This window comes from Olea europaea, chromosome 14, assembly GCF_002742605.1.
Source record: "Olea europaea var. sylvestris chromosome 14, O_europaea_v1, whole genome shotgun sequence".
Taxonomy (NCBI): Eukaryota; Viridiplantae; Streptophyta; class Magnoliopsida; order Lamiales; family Oleaceae; genus Olea; species Olea europaea.
Genome location: NC_036250.1, coordinates 3,729,866 through 3,749,163, shown reverse-complemented (window position 1 = coordinate 3,749,163; position 19,298 = coordinate 3,729,866). Strand labels below are relative to the sequence as shown.

Here is a 19,298-nt window from a genome sequence, read left to right as displayed (position 1 = left end):
AGAAAATAATGTATTTTTGACCTTTTTTGCTAGCACGTGGGATCCATTGTGAGAGAAGAAGTCGACAATCACGGCTAACAGTGGAACAATGATCCAAAAATGGATTAAATTTGGACAGAAAAATTGGAAACAAACAGGACCTAGGTAGTTTTTTGATGTTGAAGAGTGAGCTGCTTAAGGCAAATAAAATAAACAATAATGCAAGCTCTTTTCTAACAGCTTCAAATTAAACCCACAATAATAAAAGCAGGAAAAACTAAAGATACAAAAATACCTTTAATTTTAAATAAAATGTCACACCCTATATATTAAATTATACAACAATTTGCATACTATTTCGTTTATTATTTTAACATTTTTCAAAATTTAATTGCTAGAAGCCGTTATCTTAATAAAACGTTTTTATCTTACAAGTTTTATTTTATTCGTTTCCTTGAGTTTCAACTTAAGAAATAAGAAATTGGCTTTAGGATTTAATATTGATTGAAAAGTATAGATAAAAACTTCATTTGATTTTTATTCAACGTTATAAAATGAAACTTTTTCATATTTTAACTAAAAGTTATGTCTATGATATAAAAATTATAAAAATCATATAAAATAATTTTTTATATTGGTTATTATTTTGTAGCTTAAAATTAATTTTTAATTCGTTTTAAGTTGGATTATTAGCTTTATATATTCTATAACCTGAAAACTATTTAGAAATGTATGTGTACTCTCTTTTTATTTTGGTTCTCTTTCGTGCTATTAAAATAAAAACTAAAGTTATCTAGTCGTTTTCAAAATTTGCAGTAGAAAAAGAAAAGGTTAATAATCAAATCAAGAGACTCTACAAAAAAAATTAGTTTTTGAAGAACGAAGTGAATGAGAAAGAAAAATATTTTAAATGAAAAATAGAATAATTAATTTTTTTAAAAGTCATAAAATAGTTAAAATGTAAAGTATTACATAATTAAAAAAAAATTATTGTGAACAAAAAATTATTATATTATATTTTTAATTTTTAATTTTTTAAGCAAAATGTGCCATTAGTTACCTTGCAATAAAAAATATTATGCAAACGTATGTATTTAGAAAATAATTTGTGTGTAAAATGTAAATAGACTTTTTAGGGATAAATCCCTACGACGACTCCCTAAATTCAATATAAACGGTGTATTTTGTAAATTTTCAAAAATAAACTATAGTCTTAACATTAGAACTCGTCAATTTAGCTCGTATAAAAAAACATTACATTTCCTACCAAAGTCTTGCAAGTTGTAACATACCAAATTTTATTTTAATGCTGTTGTGCCATTCCTTTTGTTTCCATTTGCATCGCTTTGTCTTGGACTAGCAGGTTTATGCTCAGAATCATTTTCAAGAGGTTGGAATTATATTTTAAAATTGTATATATTTTTTAATATAAATATATTCCGCAACCATGCTGTCATAATTGTAACGTTTTCAAACCTTTGACCACGATAACATATTTTCACATTTTTTTTATTTAAATATATTCCATGATTATACCTCCATTCTGTCTTAAGTGTCCAAGAAGTAACATTTTCAAAACTTTGACCTTGTAAATATATTACATTTTCAATTATTCTTTTCATTCTAAAATAAGCCTGAGATGTCGAAGGCGAACCATAAGATGATTCTGGAAAGACGATGAGTTTTCCATTTTAGTTTTTTAGTTAACTTGAAAATATATCTTCATTAATCGAGAAATAATTTTTTTTGTTTTTTTTTTTGGGCGACTACGATATTTATTTATCTTTTTTTTTTTTTTTTGAATTTCCGGATGCAATGTAGTCAATATTTGAATTTTTAAATAAAATATTGTTGATTCTCTATTTTTTACTCCTCCATTCCATAAAAATATGCTTGCTTTTGTTTCTGTCTATTTTAAATATAGGTCATTTTCTTTGTTAAGAGCATAATTAATTTTTTAGTTTTTTTCTAATTTGTCTCTATTTAATGTGCATTATTATCAATAAATATAAACTATTCTTATATAAATCATTAAATAATGTAGTTGTATACTAGAAAAAATGTAATAAAAATTAATATTTTCAACTATGCCGTTGTTTGGTTCCTATTATTTTCAAAATACATTTTTCTCTCTTTTATTTTCAATCATACGTTGTTCAATAAAATAATATTACACGCAAACTCAATATTTGTTATTATTTCTTAACCACCTATTCTCCATCAAATTACTATTCTAAATGAATTATTGACAAAAAAAGAAGAGGGGGGGGGGGGGGGTTTTAAAAGCTGTTATATCCCTCATAACCTTAATTATTCTCTATAAATATGGGATTTTGATTCTAAATATTTTCTCTCTAGTGCATAACGTCTTATCAGCATGAATATCTAAACTTTTTATATCAATTCAGCAATTTTTTTTTCATTGTCGAGCTTTAAAATCTTGTTACAAATCACTAAATCCAAATCATATTACTCTCATGTACACTATCCATACAACTAGGAAAAAATTCAGCCCCATTTATGCATTATGTCCATATATTCCTAGTCACGATTTAATTGTCATGGTGGCATGAAACCCATGTAACATATTGTTGATCTATGGTCGACTTGATCCTCAATGTTTTGATCATAATAAACAAGATTAATATTATTTCTAACAATTTATTTTGAGTGATGATAGTTCTATGTTAAAATCTATTAAGCATTAAGCACTCAAATAAAATCATTCGAGACGAACAAAGATCAAGAGCACGAGAGACAGTATCAAAGAAATAGGTCAAGATCGAAGTCACACATTCAATAATTTAAAAGTCAAACTTCAGAGGAAGATCAAATACTTGATTTCTTAGGTTAAATGTAAATGTACTAAATACTTTGATATTTGGCAATGAATGATCTAGCTCAAAATCTTTTTATGTATTAAAAATAATTTTTGTGCATTAAAAAGTTATTCGAATGCAACGTTTTGATCAAATAAAAAATAACTTTTAAAAGTGATATTTGGAATTAAAAAAAAATTATCATGAAAAATTAATTAAAAATATTTTTCAAAATTCCATGCACTTCAAAACTTTCAAATTAGAACAAACAAGACCAAAATGTAAAAAGATTGCGTTGTCGAGGCGGTTAACCGTCCAAAGAGTCGGTCGACCGAATCCCCTCCAACAGTCCAAAATTTGACTATTTTGGCATTTATTTTTTGTTGTACAAACAGTTATATTGATCTTCCGGACAAGAGGCGATTGACCGAACATAACTTTCGAACTTTCAGATTTTTTTACGTTTTTGAACTCCATAAATATTCTCATTCTTTCCATTCTTCATAAGAATTTAAAGTTTATAAAAGTGAAATATTTTTGTTTTAAGAATTTTTTGAGCTTTCCTTTGCATTCATTTCATTTGTCTCCTTATATAAAATTTTTTGATTGATTCAAACTCCTTAATCATCCTTCTCATCAAAGTTTTTCATTTTTATTTGTATTTAACTTATTTATATCATTCTTAAAAGAGGATATATTATTGAACAAGTTATTTACACTTACACTGCATAAATCTTTCCACTTCTTCATATTGAAAATTTTAATTGTTAAATCAAATTCCTTGAATCAATTTCTCTCATCAAAGTTTTTCATCCCTCTTTGTTCTTAACTTATTTATATTAATTTTAAAATGGAAATATATTTTTGAAGAAGATTGTTGTACTTATATTGCATTAACTTTTCAACTTCTTTATATTGAAAATTTTGATTGATTGAATCAAATTTATAAAATTATCTTATTCATCAAAGTTTCCTATTTTTCTCTTAGTGCTAAATATATTACACTCATTCATCAAATAGAGATTTTTTTGCGAAGATCTTTTTGAACTTACTCCATCAAAGTTTCTCAATTTTTCTCTTAGTACTTGATTTATTATAATCATTCATTAAAAAAAAAATATTTCTTGAGAATATTATTTGAATTTATATTACATTTATTCTTCATCATATTCTAATTAAAACACTTTGATTGGTTGAATCTAATTTTCAATTGTCATTTTCATAAAAAAAATTTCATCTAACACTTGAACTATAATTTGTTACTATTCATTAAAGTGTTAGCCTCTTTTTGTATTTAATTTGTTTTGTATTATTTATTAAGAGAGGATTTGATTGTAAAATCATTTTCATAAAGTGTAGGTTGTGTTGAGATCTCGGAAAACTCAACATTGTGTAAGAATTGATGCTCCTTGTTGTAAGTCATCGTGTGGGTCGTATTGAGGTCCCGTAAAGCTCAATAGAGTGAGTCGTATTGAGATCCCGTAAAGTTCAACTTTATAAAGGATAGGTGCTTCTTATTTATAATTCACTGAAAGCATTGTAAAGGGTTGGAGTGCACCATAAGTCAATCAACATAGTAAAAATGTCTTACTCGTGCCAGAAAGTTTGGTAACAATGGACATAAATCATTACTTTAGATCGAACCTCCACAATTATATCGTTTTTATTCTCTCTCCCTTTTACTTATCGCTTTTATACTTGTACTTAATATTTGAATTTATCAATTTAGTCTTTACTTGCTTTCTTATTTGCCTATATTTTTTTAATTGATGTATTTGTTGATACATAGGTTTATATCTGAATTAATTTTAGAAAATGTTTTAAAAATCAATTCACCCCCTCTTGGTTAGTCATTTGTGAGCTTTCACATACATCTTCACATACTGGAGAGCAGTTGTGGACGCAGAGATTTTGAATTAGGGGGAAATAATCAAACTTTCAAAAAAATTATGAGAAATTTTACGTCGGAAAATGCACATCCAAAATAAATCATACTCCGTGCAAATTTACATCCAAATTTTACGTTGAAAAATTCACATGGTATATGTCTTTTTCGAATGTAAAATTTATAAAATTTTTGATGTCATATCCCATATAAAATTTCCTAATAAAATGATGTAAATTGTCGCTCACAAAAATTAATGTTAATGAAATAATTGAAAATTTTTTAAAGAAAAAACGAGTGAGACGTATCTTTTTAAGACTCACATTTGACACACATTTAACTATTTATGATGTATGTTTGAACCATTCGATTTGTCTATAATACAGTTCTTGAAACAAGTTTTGAGATGACGTTTGTGAATTTGATTAGTGTACGAACATCGAAGAATTTTTAAAATTAGCATGTTATCAAAATTTTCGAAATAATAGTTTGAAATGATTTACTTGCAAGCTGTAACATTTACAATGAGTGACATTTTCCTGCCGCATTAGCGACATAGAAACTAGGCCGTGAGCTATTTGAAATGCTATTAAGAGTACAATAATTCAATTCTATTTAACATCTATAATGACTTCAAAAATTGAGATAAAAATAAAGAAAATGAAAAAAAATAAAGGGAAAATTGCAATCGAAGTACCAAACCTTTTGTTTATTAGCAGACTTTGCTCAAACCTTTAGTTTGTGCCATAGGAGGTAACAAATCTTTTAAAAATTCGCACCCGAAATCCAAATGGATGGAAGTCGTCCATTTGACTGTTAGTTGATCAATAAAATTAAACATTGATCAATTTTTAACCAATTGAAAAGAATAAAAATATAAAAGTTACTTAACCCTATAATAAAATAATTAAAATAAATAACTAAAACATAAAAAAAAAATAATAATAATATTCATCTCCTTCTTCACCCACAACCTCCCCACCCGCACGCCACCCTACCCGCAACCTCCAGTGTTAAAGAGAAGCTGTTGGTGATTAGCAAAATCCACTACATGAGCATAGTCAAACTACTTGGCATTTCAATTTCCCGTGAGCATATTTACCTAGTCTACGATTTTGTATTTGGATTAGATTTGAGCTTGTGCTTGAGGAACCCTAGAAATCCCCATTTTACCATGCTTTGTGGGGTGGGGTAGGGTGGCGTGCGGGTGGGGGTGGGGTGGGTGAAGAAGAAGAAGATGAATAGTATATTTTTTAATGTTTTATTTATTTATTTTAATTGTTTTATTATAGGGTTAAGTAACTTTCACTTTTTTACCCTTTTCAATTGATAAAAATAGGTCAACATTTACTTTTCTTGGTCAACTAACGGTCAAACGGACGGTTTCCATCCATTTGAACCTCCGGTACATATTTTTGAAATGTTTGGAATTGTAGGTGGTACAAACTAAAGGTTTGGACAAAATCTACTAATAAACGAAAGGTTTGGTATCTCGACTGCAATTTTCCCAAAAATAAATGCCCAAAAGTCGGGATGACCCCCAAGCCACTCCCCATGTACACCCCAGCCGGAGATAATCTGCATATGATTGTCATTTCAATCATTGGCTGTCATTCGTTTTTATTTTATGTGAAAGCATGTCATTTTATTCGGAAAAAAGCTTGAGGTATTCACAGGCCCTGCCAAATGTGAGAGAAGATGGGGCGGGCCCCACCTTTTTTCTTTAATTGCTATGGGGTCAGACCCTCCTACAGTGAGGGGTTTGTATGACCCTTGTGAATTGAGCTCCTGTATGTGGAGCTCGGTTCTTTTATTCGTAAGTAGGGAATATATGATAATCTCCTATGTGTCGTTAGATGGGCAAACTTTTTGCTGGTCAAACCGTATTCCTCTTTCTTTGTGGTGATATGAATTAAAAAAAAATAATAATAAAATAAAATAAATTCGTACTTGATATCTTTCAACACGGATTATGGAGCATCAACTTGCAAACCTTCCCCTTACCTACATTCCCTTTCCTTGTCTAACGGAACTCAAGTGGAAGTAGCTTGCTAGATCTTGAATTATCATGAAATGCTAACTCAAAAGTAGTGAAAGAAAAAAAAAAGTGATATTCCATTTTCAGCATATAGTAATAGTCAAAAAGGTGAAATTCCATTAGAGATAAGGCTTTACAAAAGTGACTTATTCACTTGGAAATTTTAAAATTAAAAGAGGGATCGAAAACCAGTGATGTAAGTGATTAATATACATTATTGCTAATCAATTCCAAGTAAATTAAATAACAAACATATTATTTAATCATTTCGTGTTATTGAACTGATATGAAACATAATATCACCGAAACATGAAAAGGGGAGTGAATTGTCCAAATAGTTACTGAACTTTACACCAGATTTCTACGAGGTTACTGAACTTTAAAAACCATCTCATTCATTACTAAACTTCCATTTTGTAATCTCCTTAGTCATCGAGCTCAAATTCCATTTAAAAATTGACCAAATGCTGACACGGCTTGCTGATGTGTGCCAAGTCAAGCAAATGCTATACACGTGGATTTTCTTGAATTAAAACATGTTATATATACAAAAAACAAAAAATAAAAAAAAAAGAAGAAGGAAGAAATTGAACTGAGTTCAAACTTCAAAACCACGTCCACCGCCACCGTCGGCCACGATCCTGCCCCCTAGGCCGCTGGTTGTCACCACCACCGGTCTCAGCCTCACCCGCCCAACAGTCCCGACCTCCATCCCCGCCTCACGTCGCCCCCAAACGCACCTTGATAACCACCAAACCTCTCAACATTCGCGGCCAAAAAACTTAGCGGCAACAATCCTTTCAATAACACCCATCACAATCAACATATATTAGTCTCTTCTACACTCCAAGCTACATCTAACCATGGTTTCATATCATCAAATAATGCATCAATTCAAATTTTCAGGCTCAAAAAAAGGGAAAAACACTCACTTTGCACCCGAGATGAATTCGCCTCCAATTGCCGGGAGAAATGATGTCATTGCAACAAATTGGACCCAATAGAACCTTTTACAGGTTAATACGATCTTGGGTAACTCCTCAATTGAATCAATCAATCCAATACTTGCTCCAATTTTCTGACAAAAGGATCATCTTCCCATTTGATTTGAGTGTTTGGAGTCTTATTGGTGTTTGAAGAGAAGGGAGAGCCGAAAAGACCTTGAACGGCAGACTTAACCTTGTTGACACGCTTGCGGTGGTGGCGAATGCGACGGAGAACGACATTCTTGTCAAGTGTATCACGTGTGTGTGCTGGTTTCAAGTACAAATGAGTGGTGATGATATGGTTTTCATTTTCTTCATCCTCAATGTCATCTTCTATCTTGTTTTCGGTTTCTGAAATACTAGACAGATCTTTTCCTGATACTGAAGAACACATAATTGTGGTTGAATGAAAATGGAAATTAAAGGTGTTACTTGTGAGAATCAATTAAGAAGGATAAGGGTTCCTATATAGAGAGCTTGGGCAGTACATTATTCTCGTAGGATTGTGGATTCCCATGAAGACTTTGAAACATTTCTGTTGCTTCATGCCATTCGATCTTATCATCTTGTTTTAGATGGAATCTTGTCACATCTACTAATTAATTTATTCAGGGGAAATTGGTGATGGGGTTCATCAAACTTTCTGATTTATAGCAAGTGGATCTCCGTTATTTTTATTTTCTGACGAGTAATGCTAGCTGGCTGGTTAGCGTCATTGGAATTTAATATCAGTTTTATTCTTTTTAAATCTCCAAACATTTAATTTAGGTGTTGGCATTAGATGAAAATTGTTAAATATTCTTTCAACTGGTCATTTGTTCTCCATGGATTTATTATGTTGGGGGGACTTGGCAGTGTTCAAGATCATTCATCGCTGTTTGCCTAAAAATAAACATGGCCGATCCGAAGCTATACAGTAGATTAATGATAGACATCGAGCTGTTTAGTACAGATTTTTATAGAAAAGAATTTGTGAATAATAAATCTTTTTTTTAAGAATATGTGATTAAAAAATTTTAAAATTTTTTTGAGTCCATATATAAAATTATTTTATTAAAAGAAGGTACAGCAACTAGCATATTCTTTTGAGTCCATATATACAATTATTTTGAGTCCATATATAAAATTCACTTGAAATTTATTTTTTTTATGACAGATTTTCTCTCTCAACTAAAAGTAAAATATGCGTTTCTCATTTTACCCTTCTATTCTATTTTAAAATGGTTATTAAACTTTATATTTTTCTTTTCTTATTTCTCAAGATATACTTTTCATTTATATGAAATCATTTTCGTTAAAAAATACCATTATAAATCTTAGTATAAAATTTAGAAAAATTATTGAATATGATATTTTTTCCCAAATATGTTCGACAAATAATTAAAAAATCAAAATAAACGAATATTATAAAATAGTTTAAAGCCAGTTGAAAATCTCAATACCGTTATAAATATTAGGAATAATTGCAACAGAAGTTCCAAACATTTGAAACACTAATAGACTTTCCTCAAATCTTTTATTTATTGCAATCGTCCCTAACTTTTCCAATCATTGTATGTAAAGCCCATTTGAACAATTTTCATCTAAAATGCCATTAGTTGACCATTAAAATTAGGTTTGATCCCATTTTAATCTATTTTAAAAGGACAAAATGGTAACTTTTTATTTATCACATTAAACAATAGAAAAATTAAATCAAAAACCACCAATAAAAAAAAAATGTAACTATTTCTCTCCCATCCCCCAACCCCTCAACCTAAAACCAGAAAAATAAACCCGCCACCACCACCACTTGCCGCCATGATTCCATCTAATTGGAAGAACCATCATGACCATCAAAAACACAAAAGTAGTGAACTTTAGCATGACTTTCTGGCAAGAGACTGCCCCTTGATTTTGCGCAGGAAGTCATAACAAATTCGAAATAATTCTAGCTTCATCTTCCATGTTATTGTGCAGCCCAATGTCGGTGGTGACACCCTAAGCTAGTCCTCCATTCATCCCTGCACCACCTTATGCATCCCCAATAGTCCACCACCAACTTCTTGCTGGAGGATTCCCTCTTCAGCACCAACATTCTGGTTAATACTTCTCACTTCCTCACCATGGCTCCTCTTTCATCACCTTCTTGGTTTCCCACGTCACCACCATATACATGTAGCAAGCTTTCCTCTTCTTGACCATTTGACCTCCTCCCTTTACCACAAGAAGCCATTTTTCTTTTGGAGATCCTGGAGTTGATTCGAAAATTTTTTTTAGACAAGCTTGAACAATTGAAAGCTTTTGCCCCTGTTTGACTTAGTTAAACAATCAATATTAACCACATCTTTCATAGGTCCCATAACTTTTCAACCACACATTTCAAAAACTTCTATCAAAATCTACTAAAAATTTAATTTTAATCCTCACCAAACAACTTATTTAATTCTTGTTTAATCTTCTTCCAGCCAATCTATTTGAAAAATTCATTAACCCACTCACCATTTATAGATCCATGGAGGAGGCGTCAGCATCGGCGTCGAGGCTAACAGTTGAAGATGGTTGTGTGATTTTGATTTTTGGGGTGGTTTGGAGTGGGGATGGATAAAGAAGAGAGACTTTTATGTTTTTCTTTTATTTATTTTTTAATTTATGTTTTTTAATTGTTTAACGTGATAAATAGGAAGTTACTATTTTGTCATTTTAAAATTGATTAAAATGTGGTAAAACCTAATTTTGGTGGTCAGCTAATGACATTTTGGATGGAAAACTGTCCAAAAGAGCCTTACATGCAACGATTTGAAAAGTTAGGGCTGATAACTACAACAAATGAAAATTTTGAAAAAAGTCTGCTAGTGTTTCAAATGTTTGGAGCTTTTGCTACGATTATCTGTAAATATTATTATATAATTAATAAAATTATTAAATATGACTGACAAATAAATAACAAATCAATCTAAAGTAATATTTCAAAATAATTCATTAAAGCAAGTTGAAAATTCATTAAATACTCTATATTGCTTGATTTTGTACCGTTTCTCTATTTAAAAAAAAAATTTATGCTATTTATATTTATACTATACCCGTATACCGAGTTCAGAAAATTAAAGTAAAGTTATCCTAATATTAAAAAGGAAAAATTGCACCACTGTACTAAATCTTTCATTTATTTGCAGATTTTATTCAAACCTTTCATTTGTACGTCATGGGTATCATACCTTTCAAAAATTCGCACTTAGAATCCAAATGAATGAAAATCGTTGGTTTGACCTTTAGTTGACTAGAGAATTAGAGTTTGACTTATTTTGACCAACTTATAAAAAGGTAATGTGGTAAATTTACATTTTTCGAAAAAAAATAAAATTATATCAACTAATAAATCAAAAAACAAAAAACAAAAAAATAAGAACCAAAACCACTCACCTCCACCATCGACCCCATTCCAACCCCTTACCCCAAAGTCAACGTCCCCCACCTAACAACGCCTCCACCATCACCATCGCCTCCTCCACGACTTCGACACCACAATTGCCTCTAAGGAGGTGGCACCACCAGAATCTCGCTATTCACACCACCAACTTAACCATTTTTGTTGCCTCACTCAAATTTCTATACCAAAATCAAACCCAAAACACCATGGGTTGGATCCATACACTATATTTTCCATCTTCGTCACCTGCAACTTATTGCCTCTCCACTGTCGAAATAACGCACCGTCCTAAATCCCAGCTCTCCGTCTCATCAATAGCATCTCATCATGCCATTCCATTCACCTGTAACACCACCACCTATTGAACACTAACACCAGCTGTCACAGCAAGAACCCACTAACACCACCTGTTGAACTACCACTTCAGGTTGAACTCAAAAATATCACCACCTACAGGGGCGAATCCAGGAGTTTGAGTCAGTACGGGCTGCCGTTGACCATTTACCGTTGGCCGCAATAAAATATTAAAAGTCCTTTTGATATCTTTTTTTTTATTATTACAAAAAATGCATTTTGGAATGGTGATTTGATGGAGAACATGTGACAAAAAATAAAGAAAATTTTTGAATTTACGTGTAATATTATTTAATTGAAGAACGTATGGATGAAAAGAAAAAAGAAAAATGTAGATTAAAAAAAAAAGGAAATCGAACAAGGCCTAAAGTATAAATATAAAAATTATTTTGTTCAAACTGAATATATATAATTCTGTTATAAAAATAAATAGAACTCATCAAATAACATTATTGCCAAATTTTGTATAATTCAAAGGAAGAGTATGAATTCGAATATTTAAAATTGTTTGCATTAAACAATCAAAATCTAACAAATATCATTTTGTTAAATTTAATAACACAATTCAAGATGTACCATAATTGTTAAGTTTACCATAACCCTTACTTGAGATCACAGGTTCAAATCCTCATTGTCCCTCCTTTATTAAATTTTGGTAAAATTTATAGAATAAAAATAACACATAACAAATCCATTAACAATGATTCGAACACAAGACTTGAAGTATGATATGACTGACTCTCACCAAGCAAGCTACAAGGGATGTTTGAAAATAAAATTAATTATGAGAAATATAAAGTAAAAATTTAATGTATTACAAACAATATATATATATATATATATATACCGGTGGATCCCTTAGGCCGGCCGCCCTAGCTGGCCGTCCCCTAGATCCGCCACTGACCACCTATTGAACCACCACAACTAGAACCCACAACTAATTCACCAGAAATCAACTAAAGAAGTTCCAAAAAGATATTAACAAAAATCAACTAATTCATAGACCTACTTCATTTGTCTTGTCAGTCACAAACACAATACAATCCACCACTATTTTGCTAGTTGTTCAATGTGGCCAGGCGTTACTGTTGATGATTTGGGTCTCCATTGAAAAATTTTAGATCTTTGATGTGATCGATTATGTGGTTGAGAGATGAATTTAAAAAAAAAAAAAATTCTAGATATGGGATGGGATTGATTATGAGGTTAAGAGAGAATATGAGGTCTTCATTGGCACGATCGATGGTGGCTAGTGTGGCGGTGGCATTGGCGTTGGATGGGTGGCTATTATGTGGTAAAGGGGTTCGAGGAAGAAGGTGATGGTGGTGGTGGTATTTGTTTTGATTTTTGTTTTTTTGTATCATTTAATAATCAATATATTATATTATGTTTTATGTTAAAAATGTGAAATTACCATTTTGTTCTTTTAAACCTAGTCAAAATTATGGTTAAGTTCAATTTTCTGGTCAACTAATTGTCAAACCAATGGTTTCCATTCATTTGGACTCTAAGTGCGGATTTTTGAAAAGTTTGATACATTTGATGATACAAATGAAATGTTTGGATATAGTTTGAAATTAAATGAAAGGTTTAGTATAGTGGCTGTAATTTTCCCTATTTAAAATGCAAAAAAGTTTGCATCAAAGGTTTAAATATTAGATTCTTTTTAGTTAACCTTTTTTCTATGAAATATATAGCCTTATTTGATTTCCATTTTCTTAAAAGTATATTTTCTTTTCACTTATTTTTAATTCTAAATTTTTCTTTATATTTTAACTTCATATTCTCCATCAAATCACTGTTCCAAAATGCATTTTTTCCGGGGGGGGGGGGATTTCAAACGGTTGGTTTGTCCATTAAATATGAAATCAATATTCACGCTCTTTTTGAACCCCTTATGAGGTGGCCGAGTTGGTGGAGTACGTGAGTTCGGAGACCTTTGGTTTCGAGTTCGATTCCCCCTATCGACACTTTTTCGGTCGAGTCTGTCACGCCGAACTTGTCTAGTGTGGTTTATTTGCTTAGTGTGGTTTGCAGGCTATTACGTCAGCTCAAAGTTTACTCAATGTGCACCCGAAAGGTGACGGCTACGGGTTCCCCGTCATATAAAAAAAATAAAAATAAATAAATAAAATAAAATTATTCACACTCCTTTTCTAGGAAAGCATGTCTACCATATGATTCAAATGAGAGGTGTGTTTGTGGGTCCCTGTAAACTTACCCTGAAGAATGCTATAATCTCAACTATCACAAGAAAACCATACAATCTTTCGAAATGCGTAACTATCCACTTGCTCTATGCATTATCTCAGAAATTCTTGTTTTATATTTGGAGTAAATTTTGGCTCAGTCTTTCTCTGCTGGATGCACATGCACATGCAAGAGTTCTTTATTGAAGAAAAAAATACTGAAAATTTGAGATATACGTCGATTTGCAGTTCCATAGAAAATCAAGGGTTGGATATTTAGAACTTTCAGAAGAATTTTTCAAGTCAAATTCTAATAGTTTTTAGTCAGTCGTTAAGGTTCAATTCTAACTTAAAGGGTTGATACAATAAACTTTGGATAAAACTACAACTATTTATGTTTTTACTAATTTTAACTCCTAAAGAAAGATTTACTGTAAATCATTTATAAATGATCTAACTTTACTTTTTATTTCCAGCTACCAATCAGTGGCGGACCCAGACGACTTGGGTTAAGGGGTCAAAAATAAAATTTATAGGGTATCTTCTAATAAAAAAAAAAAGCTAAGCAAAATTCCCCCCCTTAAAAAAAAAAAAAAAAAAAAAAAAAAAAAAAAAAAAAAAAAAAAAAAAAACCCCCCCCCCCCCCCCCCCAAAAATCTAGAGGGTCAATTGCCCCTATAAAACCCCCCCAGGTCCGCCCGTGCTTTCAATGGATCTACAAGTAATATCTAATTATAAACCAGTCATTTTTATATATTTAAAAATTATTAAGCCATTTATAAATTCTTCGAAATGAAGGCTAAGCCTCAAGCAGGTGCAGTAGTTTCCCATGTGATGGTATAATGGTGACCTCATGGCACGTTGATAATTAACTACCCAAAATTGACAACAATGACAAAGTGTACAATAAAAGTCTAAATGCCCTAAACTCTTTAGTGTAAATCGCCCGAAGTCCCTCAATTGCAATTCCAACAAGACTAAAGGAAATCTGTGACTTTCCTTGTTCTCTTCTTTCTCTCTCTGAAACCAATAATGGTGAACATGTATCATGTGATGAGATAACTACCTGAATGGTTCCTTATTTCAAAAAAATTGTTTCAAAAAAGTCCTCAAACTTACAAAATTGTTTTTCATCCTTACAAACTCGATATTTGTGAGTCAAAATTGTTTCCCATAAAATTTAATTTTGTTCCAAAATTAACTCTCGTAGAACTTTTTATGAAGGCGTACATCTCTACCTTTCTCATTTATTGGGCATTTGAGCTTCACTATATTTCACACATATTTTCTGTCGAATTTCTTAAATTCATCAATATTCCTAAATGTTATTCCAAATTTCAAGTGCGTGTTATGGATATCTTAGCACAGGTTTTCAAGAATCTTAGACCTCCTATTTGATTTGTCACTTTATCACATGGAAAATATAAGACGTATTGTATGCAATCTCCTTCATTCCCTTTATCGTAGCGATGCTCTATACCCAATCCAAATTTTATATCGTCTTGGTGGAGATCAATGACAGAATCCCAAAATGTCTCATCCTCTCCTCATCGAGGTCAACATTATTTTCATAGTAAAAATTGATTTAATTCTCAGAATAAATTAATAAAATAAATAATAACTAAAGATAAAACTGCAGGTGTTTGTGAAAATAAAAAATAAAAAATTCTGGAGGTTGTTATTGAACAAATTCCAAATCATGTATGATTATGAAACAAGAAGTAAAGTTCATATACCATTTGTGTATTTAACCCTAAGTATTTTTATTTTATTTATTTATTTATTTTTTATACACCTCCCATGTGAACTGTTCCATTATGGATGTTGATTTTTTTAACATGTGGATTACAAATTCAGGGTGAAACAATTCGATCGATTTATTCTAGACTATGAGCCTGTTTGAGCCCTATTTTTGGTGTAAAATGTATTTTGAAATAAAAAATTGATGGAGAATATGTGGTTAAAAAATAAGGAAAAATTTTGTGTTTGGGTGTAATATTATTTTAATGAAGATGTGTGGTTGGAAAAAAAAAAAAAAAAGAAGAGAAAAATGTATTTTAAAAATAATGGAAATTGAACAAGGGCTATATGTAAACAGAAACGAGAATGGACAATACGACACGAAATGGGAAATACTCGAAAACCCTAATTCCGAAAAACTATAGCGAGAGAACGAAAATTGGTAATAGGAGCTCTCACACTTTTAGTGTACAACTATGGTAAGCATCCAAATGGCATGATTGCACCCATTTTAGCCATCATAAAGAGACCAAAAATTGGTCGGTGGAATTTCTTTCTGGTTCAAATCATTTTCTACGTGTCGATTTCTCCTGGGACAGTTAACAATACTGTTAATACAAATTTCTATATTTGGCAAAGAATCGTTGAGAAAACCATATTGGCCGTTGTGTGGGTATCGACATTTTAGGACACCAAAATTTTTTTGCACATCTTGCAAGTTGAAAATATCTAAATTATGTACATTTTTTGTTTCTTCAACTACAAGCCATTTATGTAAGCGTTCTCTCGTCTTTGAAATTGAGCCTTAACTACTCGATATTGCAATTATTATGTTATTGACCTTAACTACACAATACTCGTCTCCTATTCTTTCCCTCAATTGTGGTTTACTAATAGAACTTGACAAAAAATACGTGTTCTTCGTTAAAATACGAATTATGGGTTTCTATTATTTGCCTAGCTACTAGGGAATAGAATTGGCGACGTTTAAGGTATTATTGAAGTAAACACTTAATGTGAATTGTTTTATAGTAGGTGGACCAAAACCTTGTATCAATTCTATTTTTTGTCACTTGTAGCATTGTTGTTGTCAACCACTGACCTTGTGAGGATGCAATTAGTGGACCATAAGACCGGCCATACATCATTTCTCAAATAGTCCTAGGATTGTTTATTGTGATAAATTTATAAATGATCAATTAATCTTAGAGAAAAATCAAGATAATAATCCAAATGGTCATTAAACTTTGCAAAAGATTTCCACTAGGTCACTAACATTTAAAAATAACCTCATTCATCATTTAACTTTGCAAAAGGTTTTCCAGGGGTCACCGAATTCAATGACCCCTGTAAAACCTTTTACAAAGTCCGGTGATTCTGTGGAAATTTTTTATAAAGTTTAGTAATGAATGAGGTGATTGTTAAAGTTCGTTGACCTCATGAAAACTTTTTGTAAAGTTCAATGATGATTTGGATGATTTTTAAAGTATAGTGACCCCTTGAAAACTTTTTACAAAGTTCAATGACCATTTGGATTATTATCTCGAGAAAGTTCTCCAAATGAATATTCTTATATACTTTTCTTAACCCAAAGGTGGATCCTATACACAATTTTAGAAAAATTGATATATTACCAATAATAACTTGCGGCCAAAAAAGGGTGTTATAAACCGAAAAATAATATTTTTGCTATTTTAATATCTACAAAAGACCAACACATCAAGTTTTTGTTTGACTATCTTTATTTCAAAATTCTTTATTTCCCATACTTATTTTTTACCACACATTCACACAATAAAATATTTTCACATAAATCCAAAAAAAAATCATAATTTTTAATCACACATTCTCCAAAAAATCATTATTTAAAACATTATTTTCCTCTAATATCTCTTTATAGTGATCATAAGTTAATAGGCTAAGTTGATAATATCGATGACATAACATACCAATTAATTAGTGAATAAATACATGATGGGGGAGCAATTAATTAGTGTGCCATTCACCGAACCTAATAGACCATTTCTCTTACATATTATGGTAAATAAGACTCTAAATTCGTTGTATGTCTTCCTCGTACCATTCAAGAACTACAAATTGGCCTCTAAATAAATTATGCGTGCCTTGAACAAAATATAATTAAATTATTCGAGTACTAGCAAACATCAATTGCATAATTGAATGAGTTTTTCTGTCTCCCAAAACAAAAAATGGAATCCCCCCTCCAATTCATTTTCTGCTTAGAACATTTTCATTTTGATCTTGAAATCAAATTTGATTTTCATGGATATGCTACGAAATTTTTTCAAACACAATATAACAGTATTAAGAAAGGAATAAAAATAAAAAAAAAACTCGCAAGCCGCCCCCCCCCCTGGATTGCTGATAGAAGAAAGAAAAGGATCGACAACGTTTTCAGAATCTGACTGAAGAGACAACATGGTTCATAATGTGTTCACCACCACTGATGAGGATTTCGCCTTCTCTGCCTATGACCTCTGCAGCCAAAGCGCGGATGCCTCTCCAACAATGATGTCCCCATGGAACCCAACTTCACCTTTCATGAAATCTCCCTGGTCAAATTTCAATGAGACAGTACTGACTACAAACTTGCCTCAAAATGGTTTAATTGGTTCGTTTGTTCGCAAAGAGGGCCATATATATTCCTTATCTGTCAAGAATGGAATTCTTTACACTGGTTCAGACAGTAAAAACATTCGTGTTTGGAAGAACATGAAAGAATTCTCTGCCTTCAAATCTAACAGTGGCTTTGTCAAGGCAATTATTATATCGGGTGACAAGATTTTCACTGGTCATCAAGATGGAAAAATTCGAGTATGGAAGATCAGTTCCAAGAATCCCAGCAATCACAAACGTGTAGGGACTTTGCCCATGTTTTTTGACATTTTCAAAGCTTCCATTAGGCCAAAAAATTATGTGGAAGTCAAGCGAAAACGGACCACGCTATGGATAAAGCACGCGGATGCAATTTCTTGTATGAGCATGAATCCAGAACAAGAGTTTCTGTACTCTGGTTCATGGGACAGGACGTTCAAGGTCTGGAGGGTTAGCAGCTCAAAGTGTGTTGAATCTGTCAAGGCCCATGATGATGCTGTCAACTCGGTGGTTGCCACCCTCGACGGCGTGGTCTATACTGGATCAGCTGACGGGGCAGTGAAGGTATGGAAAAGAGAACAAAATGGTAGATATATTAGGCATGTTTTGGTGCAAAAACTCTTGAGTCAGGAATGTGCCATCACAGCATTGGCCGTCAACAAGTCGGGTTCGGTTCTCTACAGTGGCTCATCAGATGGACTAGTGAACTTCTGGGAGCGCGAGAAGCAGTTGTCACACGGAGGAATACTCAGGGGTCACAAACTGCCGGTGCTCTGTCTCGCCACGGCCGGGAATCTAGTGGTCAGTGGCTCAGCTGATAAAACCATATGCGTGTGGAGGAAGGAGGCCGCGGTTCACACTTTTCTCTCGGTGTTGAGTGGGCACACCGGACCGGTCAAGTGTCTCACGGTGGAGAAGGATAAAGAATCCTCAGGTGGCGATCAGAAATGGGTTGTGTATAGTGGGAGTCTTGATAAATCTGTCAAGGTGTGGAGCGTTTCAGAAATGGTGTCCGATACACAGCAGATGGATATGGTGCAACATGTTCGAGGGGATATTAACTGGGAATCAATACTATCAGCAAAGTATTGATCAAATCAAAGTCAAATAATCTGTTATTTTGATTTTGATGGTTGATCCTGGTGTGTGTGGGGTGAGGAAACTTTTGTATGGTAAAAAGCTTTTATAAATGGAGCACTCATGTAGTCATGTATGGATGATAACTAATGACTGCTAATATCATTGGTGTTAATGGAATAGAATAGAATTATAAACTTCTGCAA

General features: G+C 32.0%; 1 protein-coding gene and 1 long non-coding RNA gene across 2 annotated transcripts; one reads left to right on the top strand and one right to left on the bottom strand.

The window, feature by feature from the left end:
* Window positions 1-7,133: 7,133 nt before the first annotated feature.
* Window positions 7,134-7,802, bottom strand: LOC111408826. Its single transcript, XR_002705367.1, has 2 exons — window positions 7,654-7,802; window positions 7,134-7,578 (listed from the first exon to the last, which is right to left on the bottom strand). It is a non-coding gene; the product is annotated as an uncharacterized LOC111408826 (long non-coding RNA).
* Window positions 7,803-17,780: 9,978 nt separating this feature from the next.
* On the top strand, window positions 17,781-19,298 carry LOC111408825 (protein JINGUBANG-like). Its single transcript, XM_023038604.1, has one exon. It carries the CDS (start codon window positions 17,839-17,841, stop codon window positions 19,105-19,107), a length of 1,269 nt encoding a protein of 422 aa, XP_022894372.1. The 5' UTR covers window positions 17,781-17,838; the 3' UTR covers window positions 19,108-19,298.

Coding starts and splice junctions, on each gene's coding strand:
- LOC111408825 (XM_023038604.1), top strand. CDS start 17,839: ATGGTTCATAATGTGTTCACCACCACTGATGAGGATTTCGCCTTCTCT.